The 16549-nt window shown below is 44.8% G+C and overlaps 1 protein-coding gene across 5 annotated transcripts in view; it reads right to left on the bottom strand.

The window, feature by feature from the left end:
- Positions 1 to 16549, bottom strand: part of RECK (reversion inducing cysteine rich protein with kazal motifs) — a 150974-nt gene that overhangs the window by 124666 nt on the left and 9759 nt on the right. For 3 of the 5 annotated variants that reach the window (XM_039527829.1, XM_039527835.1, XM_039527832.1), the window contains exon 1: positions 7321 to 7463. The exons of the other annotated variants lie outside the window; for them this stretch is intronic. In XM_039527829.1, the coding sequence (XP_039383763.1) occupies positions 7321 to 7405 (85 nt within the window). In that variant the 5' untranslated portion in view covers positions 7406 to 7463. Of the gene's footprint in view, positions 1 to 7320; positions 7464 to 16549 lie in introns of those variants that run through there. 5 annotated transcript variants of the gene reach the window in all.

The raw sequence follows: 16549 nt of genomic DNA, 5'->3' as shown, positions 1-16549 counted from the left end.
TGAACATCTTTACTGTACCACTTGTGCATTTGCTAATAAAAATAATAAAATAATCATTAAAATAATAAAATTTACCAAAAATATTAGCTTGAAATTCTAACAATTTCAAAAAGAGTTATGTCAAGGAATCTCAAAGTTTGTTTTATTAGTCTTGAGTTAGTATTAGTACCTTTTAAGGCTGGTTTGGTTTTTTTGAAGTTGGGTGATTAATTTTAGGGATAATCACTACAAACATTTAACCTCTGACTCTAAAAGGTCCTTCAATAGACGTCATGCAGACTTTTCAATTATACCTCAGATTTCCTAATTTCCTAAACTTTACTATACTCAATTCCAGTACACAATACTAGGGTATCCTGTGAACAATTCTTTAGAATCATGAATTCAGATAGCCCACAGTCACTGGTACCAATATTTCACTTTACTCTGGATCAGTTCTCCTCTAGCTGTAAGAAACAGGTTCACAATGTCAACTTCAGATCATAAGATTGATTTGTAACTTAACAACAATTTTGAGCATTATGTCCAGGTGATATCTGGATAGTTAAAATTCTCCATGAAAACTATATCCCATTTCAAACAGCTCAATAATTGGCCTAGAATGATTTTGTAGTTCTTCAATCTAGGAGATCTGTGGTAGATGCCCACTATCATTTCCAATCTCTCTTTAATTCTTTGGACCCTAGTCACACAATTTCATCATTACACCATTTATTGTCTCATTCTCCCACATCCTTGATAAGGACTAATATAGACTGCACTATCTATACAAATATTCAGATTATGAAAATCATCCTTCCATGTTAAGTTTATATCAACTAAAATCAGGGGTTCTCAAACTCCTTAAAAATTGTGGCCTACATCCGAATATAGAGATCATCTTATGGCTCATTTCACACCAATTCCTAAACAGATAATATTTTATAGAAACTACATCAGTTATTAGGAAAGAACTGTATATAGTGTACTTTTGGCTTTCAGGCAATTTAGCAAGTAGATCAAAGAAAAGAGTTAACACCATGGACATGGTCTGCTGCACTGTGGACTAACTGAAATTTTTAAAATGCTAGACTGGGGTTCAGCAACCTTTGAGAAATGGTGTACCAAGTCTTCATTAATTTAAGGTTTTGCGTGCCAGTAATATATTTTATATTTACAGGAGCCGGCAGACGGAACCCCCGACCGGCAGTGCGGGGGGCATATGGAAACCCAGACCGGCAGTGGGTTGAGCTGCTCACCCCGTTGCCGGTCTGAGGTTCCGTCCACCGGCCCCTGCCAAGCAGGGTCCCAGCCACCAGCCCCACTCAGCCCGCTGCTGGCCCATGGTTCCGTCGATCCAGGCCAGCAGCAGACTGAGCGGGCTGGCAGCTGGGACCCTGGCTGGCAGGGGCTGGCGGACGGAACCCCAGACTGGCAGCATCCGCAGCATACAGAACCCCAGACCGGCAGCTGCTTAGCCCGCTGCCAGTCTGGGGTTCGGTTCGCCATCACTGCCAGGTGGGCTCCCAGCTGCCAGCCCTGCTCAGCCTGCTGCCGGCCTCAGGTTCCGTTCAGGCAGGCAGCAGGCTGAGCGGGCCAGCAGCCAGGACCCCAGCTGGCAGCAAAGTGCCACTAAAAATCAGCTCATGTGCCACCTTTGGCATGCGTGCTGCAGGTTGCCGACCCCTGTGCTAAACATTCTTCATTGCAAGGCCCGTGAGCCAGTGGCGGCTCCTATCGACCCTAGAGTGCGGCTCCCTTAGTTCCTTCTGAGCTGCACGGCAGTCTATAAATAGTTGCACAGCAGCTCTAAAGGACCACGCAGCAGGGACCTGGAGACGAGAGGTAGGAGGTGGGTGGGAATTGGAGAGGGGAGCAAGTTGGGGCTTGCAGAACTGCTGTGGGCCTCTCCCACAGCACTGGAGCTCCCTGCTGCCAGCAGGGGGGAGAGAGGGCCCCTTCCCCTGGAGCTAACTCTGCCGGCAGGGAGAGGGCTGGGAGGAGTCCTCTGGCCCCAGCACTGGGGCAGCCCTCCTGCATCCCAAACTCCTTATCCCCAGTCCCCCTCCAGAGCCCACGCCCCAGCCAGAACCCTCCCCCCCCCTGCATCCCAACCCTCTGCTCCAGCCCTGAGCCCCCTCCTGCACCCTGAACCCACCCCACAGCCCTCACTCCCGCATCCCAACCCTCTGCCTCAGCCCCCTCCCACACTGCAAACCCCTCATCCCCAGCTCCACTGTAGAGCCCTCACCCCTGCACCCCACCCTCCACCCTACCCTGGGCCACCTCTCACACTCCGAACACCTCGGCCCCACCCTATGTGGCTCTCACATTTAAAATTTTTTACCAAAGTGGCCCCCACTTCAAAAATAGTGAAGAGCACCATGCTAGAGTGTTCATACTTGAAGAGTTGCAATAATCCCACTTGGAGATCTTGAAGGCAAGAATCACAGTGATCAGCCCTGAATCCCACTTGTGAGGGGGACTGGGAAACTGTCAGGGAGTAACTGTATTTGCAAATGGTTCTTTGCTTGATTCTTGAGTAATTAATGGAAAACATCATATTGGGCAGTAGTTTCCAAGATCTGTTGGTCTAGAAATAGCCAATTCTAAAAAAACGAATCTATGGCATACCTTACAACTATATGTCACTCTCACTCTTCCTGATGATTCCCATTCAAGTGCTTGCTTTCTTGATTGTGGACTGGATATTGCTAGCCTCAGTATAAGACATTCTCTTTGGCAGAACTACCTAATGCAGGGTTACTTTCACCTTCCTCTCTAGCAGCTGCTATGGCTACTATTAAAGGTGCAATTTCTGGATTAGATGAATCACTGATAGAATTGCCATACTGGTTTATACTTTTCCTAATTGCAATTGAAGCTCTTGCATATTTTCCTCCCTAATGGAAAAACGTTGACACTTCATACACATGTAGCTCTCATGATACCGTGTAAATAGGACACTGCACACATTCCATATGAAATTCCTGGGATCTTCCAGGAGCCCTTTTTTGTATCATGTTTTGATTTTCATTTCAAGATAACTGGCCTCTTGTTGGATTTGTCACCACCTTAACTCACCTATTAGCATTCTCCTGATTACTGCTAGGTTAACATTAAAAAAAGAAGTCTCTGTGCCATCCCTCAGTTCACCAGTTAGCACCTTAACTCCCACTCAGAACAAATTCCATTTGTTTGGACATACTATCTTATTCTGCAGCTAAATGCCCTCAGCTGGACACTTGTTTATTTACATTGTAGCTTTTCAGACAAATAGTAACCTCTAGATTGATCAGTTCTTTGAACTTATTTAAAGAGACAGTAAAAATAATAGCTTTCAGATAAATAAAAGACTTTGAAATAATGTCAAAGTGTTAATTTAATGATGTCAGTTCAAGTTTAACACACAATGCATTCCTAGGACCACAGAAGACAAAAATGACATAACATAAATCAAACACTAAGGATCTAATGTCTGCAGACTACGTATTTTGACATCAGTATAAATAAAAATAAAAATAAAAAAAATTGGTGGCTCACATGAAAATCAAATTAATCTCTTAACATATATGTACTACCAAAAATCAATGGTGGACAAATTGTCTTTTGGTAGCACACGATGTTATCAAATTAACTGTGCACCCAATTTAGATTTAGAGCTAAACTCTGCATTTTTTCTTAACAGCAGGAAAATTCCACTCAAACAGGAAGCTCAGGGAATCAATTTCTACAAAAAATTCTCTCTTTAAAAAAAAATTAGTCCTTAAGACTTCAAAGATAGCTCCCAATATAAGCCAAATAAAAGTCAATTGAATGTTGTCTTCTTGAGGCTGCAAATCAGGTTACCACTCCTCTGTTGTTCTTCATGATTTTCTCAAGCAGCTTGAAATTAGCAAGACTCTGGTCAGTTTCACACATCTATTTAGAACTCTACAGGCAATGTGAAACTTATCAGAATAACCTAAATTCCACATTGCTGCTTTCTCAAGTAATAACAAAGATAGGGATGATGCTCTGCAAAAGATCTGGGGGAAATACAAAAGATTTAGCCCACTAAAGAAGATCTCAGATTCAGCTGGTACCAGCACCTTCTTCATGCTGCCTTCTCCTTCTACAGAATGCCATTGCCTTTGAGAAGGAGTGTGATCAGAAGGACTATACACAACTTTACAAGGAGTCTCTCCCTGAGTCTGGATGAGATATGATTTGGCAGTTTAGGGAACCGAGTATGCCCTCCAGACCCTAGAGGTCTCAGAATAGTCTTCAGGAAATTAGACCAACCAGGGTCCCTGTGTGGAAAATGGTTAAATGCCTGATAAAATCTATAAGGCAGCGCGTAGTTTAAGATACACACTACAGAGAAAACATTTGTTCTAAATAAATAAAATTTTGCTTTAAGGAAACTGTTTGGCCACTGATTACCACTGTCATTGCCCCAGAGGGTAACAGAATGTCGAAATCTGAGCTTAACTCAAACCTTAAGGTTGATACTCAGGGAAGTAAAACTCAATAAAGACAAATGCAAAGTGCTCCACTTAGGAAGAAACAATCAATTTCACACATACAGAATGGGAAGAAACTGTCTAGGAAGGAGTACAGCAGAAAGGGATCTAGGGGTTATAGTGGACCACAAGCTAAATATGAGTCAACAGTGTGATGCTGTTGCAAAAAAAGCAAACATGATTCTGGGATGCATTAACAGGTGTGTTGTGAGCAAGACACGAGAAGTCATTCTTCCGCTCTATTCTGCGCTGGTTAGGCCTCAACTGGAATACTGTGTCCGGTTCTGGGCACCGCATTTCAAGAAAGATGTGGAGAAATTGGAGAGGGTCCAGAGAAGAGCAACAAGAATGATTAAAGGTCTTGAGAACATGACCTATGAAGGAAGGCTGAAAGAATTGGGTTTGTTTAGTTTGGAAAAGAGAAGACTGAGAGGGGTCATGATAGCAGTTTTCAGGTATCTAAAAGGGTGTCATAAGGAGAAGGGAGAAAACTTGTTCATCTTAGCCTCTAAGGATAGAACAAGAAGCAATGGGCTTAAACTGCAGCAAGGGAGGTTTAGGTTGGACAGTAGAAAAAAGTTCCTAACTGCCAAGGTGGTTAAACACTGGAATAAACTGCCTAGGGAGGTTGCGGAATCCCCATCTCTGGAGATATTTAAGAGTAGGTTAGATAAATGTCTATCAGGGATGGTCTAGACAGGATTTGGTCCTGCCATGAGGGCAGGGGACTGGACTCGATGACCTCTCGAGGTCCCTTCCAGCCCTACAATCTATGAGCACCCAGTCTGAGAGCAGAAGAATCATGTGATTCTATCCTAAGAGAGAAGTGATGGCCAGAGGCCTGAGATATAAGGGGCTGGCCTCAGAGAGACCAAGAGAAGTCAGAAGCGCAGTTTGTCCAGGGACTGTAACAAACACCACTGCTTTTTTCTGCCTCCAGTCATGAAGAAGCCAAACCCAAACTGGCTAGCAAAGCCCAGTGGGGATTTTAACACCCCTCTCCCCGAAGGAAAGCCAAGCAGGGCATATGAGCTTCACCAAGGCCAAGTCAAGCCTGAAAAATCCAACACAGCCCATTCAGACTCTACTGAAACAGAGAACATACATGACCACATTTTGAACATTATACAATCTACTGTGAGTGGTGTCTCAAAGGACAGAGCTTATTGAGTGAAGCTTGTAAAAATACATCACTTTCTTTTTTCCCCAAAATCTGACCCTTACCTAGATTCATTGAGAGTCAGCACTCTTGAAAAACTTATTGCACCCTCCCCATTGCCAGAAGCTAGGGATAGCTGAGGACCTGGACTTCTAGCCAGAGCATTTCCTGCTCATGAAGATCACTTGCACACCTCCCAACATTTACTATTGACCAATATAGCTACTGTATGTAGTGCTTTGACTAAAAGTTGTCTGGTAAATTTTTCAAACCCTGGCTTAATGAGCTAGCAAAGACCTTGAGCACTAGACAAATGATTAGCAAGGTCTCAAGAAAATGAAAGGATTGGAATAGTTTAGAGAACTATCAAGTCTAGCCTAAACCTAAGCCTTAAGTCAATCTAGCTACATCACTCGGGACTATGATAAATTTCACTCCTTGAGCACCATAGTTAGGTCAACCTAACCACTAGTATAGATGCAGCTAGGTTTACAGAAGAGTTCTTCCATCAACCCAACTACCACCTCTCAGAGAGGTGGATTAACTACATCAACAGAAAAACCCCTTCTGTGGATGAAGGAAGCTTCTACACTACAGCTGTGCTGCTTTAGCATCTGTAGCGTTACTGTCTCATTAAGAGAACTAGGTCTTGAAAGAAGCTGATTGACAAGTTATTTCAAGTTGCCAAGTTACGTGACTTCATAATTGTAGGTTGAAATAAAAATAGTCTTCTGAAATGCAGAGAAGGGAATAAAAGATTTTTGACTAGCAATTATTAAAAATTTGTATAAATGAAGTCAATAAAATGTAGCATCTTGTCACCCATTTGTATATTTTGCATTTTCAAAATGTCAAAGTATAATAGTGGCTCAATACTAAGGTCCGGAGGATAGGTCCTTAGATCGTTACTCTCTCTTCAGTCTCAACGTTCTGCTGAGACCTGGCTTAGCACAGTGCAAGAAAACTCTAGAGAAAAACATGAATAAAACAAAAAAAGGATGCATGAACAGAGCAAGTCTCTGAGCCTGGTTCAAATGATTCCGGCTTGCCGGGCTAAAAACAACAGTGTAGATGTTCAGGCTCTGGGATGGCAGTAGGGTCTCAGCCCACTGCTATTTCTAGCCCTACAGTATGAACCCAAGGGCCTGAGTCAGTTGACCTGGGCTCTGCACGCTGCCACGGGGTCTTTTACTGCAGTGTAGACGTACCCTGAAAGACCCAAACAAATCCACGCTGGGATCTGAGTGTCAAGCTGGGTTTTCCCCCCATTCTCATGGATCATCACCACCAATAAAGCGTTTCTATTACTACCGTCTCCCACCGCCCTGTCTCCTGCCGCACCAGCGCAGCCCGGGGCGGGGGAGCGCGGAGCTCAGCGAAGGGGCCCATGGCTGCGCAGGGAGGACACGGACCCAGCTCCAGCCAAGAGCGCCGGAGACGTGTTTTGCTCACGCCAGGGGCTGTCAGCGCAGGGGCCGGGCCGGACCCGACTGGCCGCTCCCCGCTCTGGGGCCCGCTGGGCTCGGGATGTCGCAGAGCCGCCACCGCCCGCCTCGGCGCGGGGGGGTCGGGGAGTCACCCCGCTGGGAACCAGCCCCGCCCGGCCGGACCCTGCGCCATGTTGTTGAAAGGAGCCGGCGGGGACCCGCGGAGCCGCCTCCCCGGCCCGTTACTCACCCGCCGCCCCCGGCAGCAGCAGCAGCAGCGCCGCGGCCGCCAGCGCGAGGAAGGCCCAGGGCCGCGGAGGGGCCGTTAGCTCCATGGGGCCGCCCGCTCGCGCCGAGATTGAGCCTCGCGCCCCCCCGCCGCAACACAGAGAGACCCGAACCCCTCCGCCCCTGCCGCCGCTTCTCCCCCATTGGCTGCGGCGGCCCCGTCAGTCCCGCCCCCTTCCCTTTAAAGAAAGAACCAGTCGCCCCGAGACAGCTCAGGGCAGGCGCCGTTATTCCGCCCTGGGGCCGCTGCCCACCTGGTCGCTGTCAGCTGCTCCCGGCTAACAGCAGCCGCTCAAGGGAGCCGTCCCTTCATCTCACCTTAACCTGGCCCAGTTAGCAGCTACACGTGTACCCAGCAAAAGAAACATCGGTGCTGCTGCTCTACCCCTGGCATGGACTGGTTGCCATCATATAGAGGGGTTTACACTTTGGGTCAGTGTCTCTCAGCCCCCCCCCACACACACACACAAATTGCTCCAGGGTGCTTAAAAAGAAATAAGTTATAAGTCGTGCTGAAACTGACTCCCTCTCTTGGGACAGAGAACGAGAGGCATTAAGGAAAGTGAAATCATCTACAATTAGGGGTGCTTGAAGTGGTCATCTCCATTTACTGGTTTACAGTTTGGTTCAATGGCTCTCAGCACCCCTGCTGCACAAGTTGTTCCAATGCCACTGTCTACGGTGTTGAATTTGTGTTTTAACGGCTTATAAAAGCGTTAACTTCTGAACTTCAATGTCGATTGTCATTTAATAGTGCCCCACATAATGTCCCACCACTATGAAAAAGTAAATTGATAAAAAAAATCTGTTTAAATGCTTTAAAATAAACAGTAATATTATCTGATGAAATTATTTAAAAAAATAAAAATTGAATTCTGCCAAGTCTACTTTAGGGGCTTCCATTTGTGTTTTAATAGGGCCTCTAATACGGCTCAAGTTTTCTGTTCTAGTAGTTTGATTGTCTTATACAAGACTGTCAGGTCACCGCTCTGACTAGCAGCTTTAGGCTCTTCACATTTTCTATCAATATATGCCCTTTTGTCTTTTCTGCCGCTCTTTTTTACCTCTCTGTCTAAAGCTCTGTATTCTTCTTGTGACTTGCTTGTCTATGCATATGTATTAGCATTCATGAGTTTTTTCTTTACTCCAGTGAAACTCAGACAGACTTGAGAGCCATTAATTGCTCTTTAATGTGTCTCCTGTGGCTCTTTGCAACACATGATATTAAAACACTGTGATTTAATTATTAACCAATCTAAGTTATTAATCAATCAGGATGCTTTTACTATGTTACTAACCAATTGTAGAATACTTGGTCATTCATTTTGCTGTGAGAATAATATATATATAGTAAATGAAAGACTGAATTCACACTACTGTGGCTCTTTTGAGTAAAGTTGATTGCTAATTTGGTTTCTGAGGTCTGAGTATCACTGCTTTACACTTCTCTTTTCCATTGATGCCCAAATAGCTTCACTAATCCATTCTTCCCTTTTAGATTTTGTTATTAGAGCTGCCTTTGCACTTTCTTGATAGCACTCTTTGATGTTTTCTTATTGAATATCAATGTGAGGAGTAGGATGCTGGTAAAAATATTCACCTCCCTTTGTGGAGACCTGCTGTCTTCTGTCCGCTTTCCTGGAGGTATCGGAGACAGAAGCTGGTGTGTGCCAGATTGATTTGTTGGTTTTCAGCAGCCCATCCCTGATTGGCATGGCTAATCTCCCTGGAGCTGTAGAGTGGAGAATGTCCAGGAGTTTATGTTGCTTCTCCTGTATTATCTCAAGGGGGATATCCAGAGTATCAGTTATCCATTTAATCAAATCCTGGAAGATTTTGAATTCATGCCAAGGCCCGTGAAGGTAAGTTGACCACTTCATTGGGGAAGAAGAGAATATTGGAGCTGGCATTGCTGCTCCTGCTCAGGAGAATGCTTTTCTTATCCTCTTTCTTCTTCTTGGCCTTTCAGCACATATGGATGGAGCTGAGTTATCTGAGGAGCCTGAATTTGCCTCTTCAGAGAAGGTGACTTGGCTCTGGAAACTGTTGAGACACCAGCTTTCTGGCAGGGCTGAACACTTCAAGGGGTCCAGCATGGTCAGGCAGTAGAAAGCATATAGGGGGATATTAGAAGGAGAGCTCCCTACAGTAACTTGAGGTTTTCCTAGCTATCCTAACTGAGTGATCTCTGGATTCCTTCCTGAATCCCATTGAGCTAGTTTGGGGGGAGGGGCACAGCTGGAGAGAGAGAGCAGAAGGGATGATTCCCTGCTGTGTTCAGGGGAGCAAGAAGAGAAGAAATATACCTCCTACAAAGGAGGGAAAAGACCTGTCAACAGTGCCCTGCCAGGGACGTTTGGCATAGGGAACATTTCTCTGACCAGGTGTGGAGGCTCTTCAATAAGAATTTTGTAATGACCTCCCTGAGCCTGTTAGGTGTAAGAAGTAAACTGTTTAATATGTTCAATTAGTTGTTTAATAAGGTGTTTATGAAGTAAATCACTGGCTTTAAAATAAGATCCAATATGGAGTATATGAACTATTGACCCTTGGACTCCATCTCTGAGAGTGGACTTATTTATCATCAAGACACAGGCTCATACCAGTCAAAACCAGTTTTTCCCGCCAAAACCAGCCCTCAGTATTCCATCTCCTCAGAACTTTTTCCGCCACAAAAGTGATATAAGGACTTGTTCAGTGCCTGTGCAGGGCTGTCCATCCCAGCGACAGTACATACATGGTCGGGTCTTCAAAGTGCTCCAGAGCTGAAGAGTGAAAAATACCATCGGTCACACAGTGAGATTGAGGAAAAGGAGGCCTGTCACCACCATTCCTGCCATCCTGCATTCCTGGTGTCCATCATCCCAGAGGGCCTCCTTGCCAGCGACGAAATCCAATAGTCGTCTGGACTCCCCAGTGCTCCTCCTCAAAGGCTCTAAATCATCCGGAGAGTGGAAGGTCCTGGGCATCACCCCTGTACGTGGTATCCACTGCACCTGAACAGTAGGAAAAGGTTTCTGTATTGGGACATCATTTATTGTTTTCCAGTTTCCAAGGAAGGATTTATGGGCCTGAACTTTAAGCTCCCAAAGCCAGTCACTGTTTCATTGTATTAATTAAGTTTGTCTTTTCCCCTATTCCTCCCAGTTTTCTGTACCTTTACCCTGAATACACTTACCTTTGTTTGTGCCAAACCACCTTGTCTCCTCTTTATTTTATTTACACCACACAAGGAGGGAGGCTAAATCCACTGGTGATAGATACAGGAGGGAGTCAAGTTTGTATCATCTGAGAAAAGGGGCTTTCCTTTCCTATTTCTCCCCTACCATTTCTAAAGTTTTCCTTTGAAGCGTTGCCTTATTCCCCTTTCTAGTAATGTTGACACTGGTTCCAGGCCCATTGACAGATCAGTTGGCAATTGCTTCATTGCTGAAAAGGTTAGTACTGACATCTTGGGTACCAAGATAGTGATTAGTAATAAAGTGATGGCCACCAGATGGTATGGTCAGTGTGGAAGCACTGGGCATTGAGATACCTGGTGCCAAAGGGCCAATACCAGAGGTGATGTGGTCCTCGGATTTAGAAGATACCATCAATGCTGATTTACATTTCGGTACTGAGGTACCAGCAAGGGTCTTCTCTGATTGATGACACTTCACTATTAGAGTCCAGGGAGAGCTAGGTTGCCAGAGAAGGCAACTGGCATCTGGGTTAACATCTAGAGAAGTGCTCCTTCCTGCCTCTATCAGATCTTGATCATAATGCAGTGGTAGACAAGTGGAGTCTTTGACAGGAAGCGGCCTGCAAGCTCCGAGTGGAGTTATGGCTCACAGGGGGGCTGAGGGAAACAAACTAACCCATGGACTGAAACTTCTCCAAAGGTATCCCAGATTCTGAGAGACCTGCATTGACTTCTCCATCAGAAAAAAGCTGCAGCCTCACCTCCCTCACTTTCTGGTGTGCTTTGCAAAGGCGTGACACATGGAACAACATTCCAGAATGCATCCTTCCCCAAGGCACATGAAGGGAGAGTGCCCATCATTAAGCAGCATAGCAGAGTCACATGAGGAACCAGGGCTGGCCTTACCATGAGGCGAACTGAGGCAGCCGCCTCAGGTACCAGACTGTGGGGGAGCGCCACTAGGACCCAGAGTGTAGAAAATTGTGTCTGCTGGCAGCTGCTGCTGGTGCATATGTATTCTCTCTGTTCTAGATGCACAGAGATGGGGGAGTGTTGTGGAGGAAGGAGGGCACAAGAGACATAACAAGCAGGCAGGAGAAAAGGTGAGAGGGAACAACAGAAAGCAGCAGGAGCTGCAGGGAGAGAGGAGGAGGAGGAGGAGCCTCTTAGGTACCTCTCTAGCACCCCCAGGAGCCTGGACTGATTAACACCAGCTTCTCAGGGAGCTTCCTGTTTCCTGCTGCTTGCCTGAACCCACTTGAGGAGAACAGGCAGTCAACTGAAGTTGTAGGAGCCAGTTAGGCCCTTAAGACGCTGATATCTTCCCTCACTCAGGCCCTGCTATGAGCCTGCTTATTTGTCCACTTCAATTGAGTGTTGAGAGCCACTATAGCTGGCACAGAAGAGCAGTCATGAGTGAAAGAAGAAAATGTCCCTCTGGGGCAGCATTCAGAAAAAGAAAGAAAGCAAAGAAAGCTTTTCTATCTAAGCAGGAAGGAGCTCTCCTGAGATACATAGACAAAAATATTCATGGTGACCTTTTCGGTCCCAGTGAGGATGTGAGTGGTGAAGAGATGCCTGATCTTCCAGTTAGTCAGAGTGCAGGTGACCTGGCAGCTATTGCAGCATTCATATCTCCATCTCAAATGGATGTAACCAGGCACAGTCCTGACGAAAAGTGTAGATCAGAGAAGAGTGTGGTGGAGGTGCAAGAAACAGCTGCTGCTGAGTTTAGTTCCTTAAGTCTAGATGATCCAGGACTGTGGACCCACTTAAGCAGTAGCTTGAGGGACTTCCTTGTACTTCATGGGCCACAACAAGTGAAAAACTTCATGTTCCCCAAAGACAATGAAAATAGAAGTTTCCATCCAACACATTACTGGTGTAAAATCCCCAATGGTGACAAAGTGGAGTGGCCATGGCTTATGTACTCAGAAACCCAGAATGTTGCATACTGTTTTTGTTGCAAACTCTTCCAGTTTAATGTTCCAGCCACATTGGGTTCTACAGGAACAAAGGACTGGAAAAATCTGGCTAGAAATCTGGCATGTCACGAGAAGGCAGCAAATCACCAGAGAGCATTCCATAGGTGAAAAGAGCTTGAGATGAGACTAAGGCTAAAGGCCACCATCGATGATCAGCATCAAGAGAAGATTGCATCAGAGTCTCTTTACTGGTAAAATATTCTGAAAAGGCTCATTGCCATTGTGAGAATGCTTGCTACCCAAAACTTAGCACTGTGTGGCACTTCAGATCAGCTGTATGTGCCAAACAATGGAAACTTCCTTAAAATTGTGGAGCTGATGGCTGAGTATGATGCTATACTCCAGGAGCATCTAAGAAGAGTCACCACCCAAGAAAAATACACACACCACTACCTTGGAAAAACAATTCAAAATGAGCAACAAACTGGCAACAAAAGTCAAACAGAAGATTGTTGCAGATCTGAAGTCAGCAAGATCTTACTCAGTTCTTCTGGACTGCACACCTGACATCAGCCATACGGAACAAATGACTTTAATGGTGCGTTTTGTAACAACAGAGCCGAGTGAAAATATCCCTGCAATGGTGACTGTCAGAGAGCAATTTCTAGAATGTATTGACATTGATGATACAACAGGAGCTGGTATGACAAATGTGCTTCTTAAAAAGCTGGAAGACATGGGAATTGCAATAGCTGACATGAGAGGTCAGGGCTACGATAATGGTGCCAACATGAGAGGAAAGAACAGAGGAGTGCAGACATAGGTCCGAGAGTTAAACCCTCAAGTTTTTTTGTCCCATGCTGCATCACTGACCACCAAGTTCAATGAATGAGAACAGCATCAGCTTCTAGTGAGGCTGCTGAATTTTTTAATGCAATTCAAAGCATCTATGTATTTTTCTCTGCATCAAGTAATTGATGGCCAATTTTGAAGCAACATCTGAGAACATCCTCTCTGACACTGAAACCACTGAGTGCCACATGATGAGAAAGTTGAGTGGCAGCGATAAGCCTATCAAAAACCAAATTGGGAAAATAGATGATGCCATAGTTGCCATTATGGAGGATAATGCTATGACAGGAACTGTTCATGAGAGAACAGTGGCAGAGGGAAATGGAATCACCAGGAACATACATAACTTCAAATTTCTGTGTGGCTTAGTGTTGTGGCATGATATACTGTTTGAAATAAATGTTGTAAGCAAGAGACTCCAAGGTGTTGACCTTGATATATCTGGAGCAATAGAACAACTGGACAAAGCAAAGTCATACCTACAGTTTTACCGGTCAGATGAGGGATTTCAAAACATTCTGAAGAGTGGACAGAAGTTGGCAAAGGAACTTCACACTGAAGCTATTTTCCCACCCATTCAAGGATACAAGAGTCACTGAAGAAGAAAACATTTTGATTACGAGGCACAGGATAATCCCGTTAGAGACCCCAAAGAAAAATTCAAAGTTGAATTCTTTAACCAGGTGCTAGATTGTGCAATACAGTCAGCTGAAGAACATTTCATGCTGCTCAAAGAATACAGCAGTATATTTGGGATATTGTATGATATTCCAGAACTCCTCACTATACCTGAAGAAGACCTACACCAGGAATGCAGGGCACTAGAGACAGTGTTGACACATGATGACATGCATAATATTGATGCGAGTGATTTAGGTGATGGACTGAAAGTCCTTTCAAGATACATTTCAGCAGAATCAACTCCAAAGACTGTTCTGGAATACATGTGCACAAATAAGATGACCACCCTCTTTCCAAATGCTTTTGTTCCTCTGCGCATACTTCTAACGCTTCCTGTAACAGTTGCCAGTGGAGAACGCAGCTTCTCCAAGCTGAAGTTAATAAAAACACATCTACACTCCACAATGACACAGGAGAGGCTGGTTGGCCTTGCAACCATCTCAATAGAGCATGAGCTGGGCCAGACTGTGGACCTTCAGGAAGCAGTTCAAATCTTTGCAACCAAGAAGGTATGGAAAGCACCTCTTTGATTATTCAAACAGATAAAAATGCCAGTGTTTACTATGCAGACAAGAAAAGTTACATTTGCTGTTCAGGTGTTTGAAAGTTAAGTGTTACTTAAAATTTCTGAAAAGGGCATTTTAAGTTGTTAGTTCTCCTTTATTGGGGTAGGTAGCAAAGCAGTACAATGAGAGGAGTAGAACAGGAAGAAGGCAGAATTGAGACCTTTCCCCTTGCTTGGGCCAAAACTTTGAAATGGGGGCATCATTTGAGCTCCCCGCCTCAGGTGCCAAAATGTTGTGGGCCGGCCCTGGGCAAATAACCCAATTGGTTTAAGCTATCAGGGCCAGATACCCACTGAGGATTGTGGGGACTTGTGTTCTCCTTCCGCGGGGTAGGTTTTCTGGAGAAGGAGATTGATGCAGTAAGGGGAAGTGAATTGGCCCCAAGGCCACACTTGTGAGTCTGTATCATAATACATATGCACATGGAGGTGCACTAAGGTTGTAAAAGCAATTTTAATTCTGGCATTTCCTTTTTAAAGAGCTGCTCTACACACAGTCTTTTTGTACCTATATAACTATTTTGGTTAGGGGTGTATTAATTATTTTTTACCTAAATAGGAGTTGTACCAGGACAACTAGTATATCTTTATAAAAGTGCCTTACACCAATATAGCCTATTCCCCTCCCTGCACTGGCATGTACCTTTATAGTGATGTAATTGTGTCCCTACTAGGGGGATTGTACTGCTTTAACTATACTATAGAGCTCAAGCAGAACAACTAACTAAACTGAAAAAAAAGTGAGGCTCTTGCCAACAGTGAAGAGAGTTTGCCTCCCAACAGGAAAAATGACAGATACTTGGCACTCAGATACTATGGTGAGGGGCACCAACTGAAGAGCCTAGATAAATAACTCCCTGTGCCATGTAGAATAATGAATGTCAACGCAGAGGTTTCATGGGGTTGCTTGTCCCTTTAAGGGGAGTCTGGGCCCAGGCTACACATGAGGAGTTAATTTGAAGGGAAAGAGCTCATATAGGCAGTTAAGTGACTATCAGGCACCTGGCCCTGATAAAAGGCCCTCAGGGCTCAATTGCAAGCACTTGCTCCTGGAGACAGGAGCTCTTTGCTGCTGCAGAAGATGCGCTAGAGCCTGTTAAACTCTCGAAGCTGACAGCTAAAAGAACTGAGTAAAAAGGGGCCATCTTTGGGGGGAAGAGAAGCTGATTGAGGAGTAAGGCTGGTTCTGAAACATAACTTGGGTCCATATGAAGAGCTGTGGGCTCCTCCTTATCTGAAAAATGAGTTTATTTGCATAATAACCAGTGGTGGGAGGGGGTTGTGAACTCTGGGTTCAAGGAGAGTGAGATTTTGAATTATAACCCAGCACCAAGAAGGAGGTCTGGAAAATTCCCCTTAATCTGAGGGAGAATCTAGAGGCCAGGCCTGAAATCTCTTCAGGCCCAAGGAGGAGGTCTGGGAAGACTTATGAACCTCAGAGGGAGCTCTTATATAATTTAATCAGCTTAGACCTTAACAGAAAGGGAATATTGTTTAAAGCCTCTGGATGCAAGTAGTTTATTTTGGAACCCTGAGGGTGTGATGCCTGCAGAAGTATGCTGTGCCACAAAGGGTCATGATCTGGGATGTTCCCTTCTTGCAAGAGAGCAGAACATGGCAGTCGTAGGAAGAGATTTCCTCATTATTCAGTCTTGTGAATGCACATAGCTTCATTAATACTGAGCAGTACACCAACCTTACAGGGGAAAAAAAATGTGGAAAAGGCTAAGCTCCTTAGAAATTTACCACAATAGTGGGCTGCAAAAGTTAACATGTAACATGATATTTGGTCTCAGAAAAAAAATATTTACAGTAAGCAGCAGTGGGTATGGTTATAAATAGCCATTGAAATTAACTAGAAAACTAGCTTTTAGAGAGAAATGTCACTGTCAGACTTTGGTTTGTCTCATCCAAGTCAACAAACCTCCTTAATTAGAAAACTAGCAGCCATACCCAAAGTGGCAGAGCTGCTTTCTGAGGACAGTTT

This window comes from Mauremys reevesii, linkage group 2 (assembly GCF_016161935.1).
Source record: "Mauremys reevesii isolate NIE-2019 linkage group 2, ASM1616193v1, whole genome shotgun sequence".
Taxonomy (NCBI): domain Eukaryota; kingdom Metazoa; phylum Chordata; order Testudines; family Geoemydidae; genus Mauremys; species Mauremys reevesii.
Note: the sequence above shows the minus strand (reverse complement) of the source record. Positions and strands in the feature narration are given on the sequence as shown.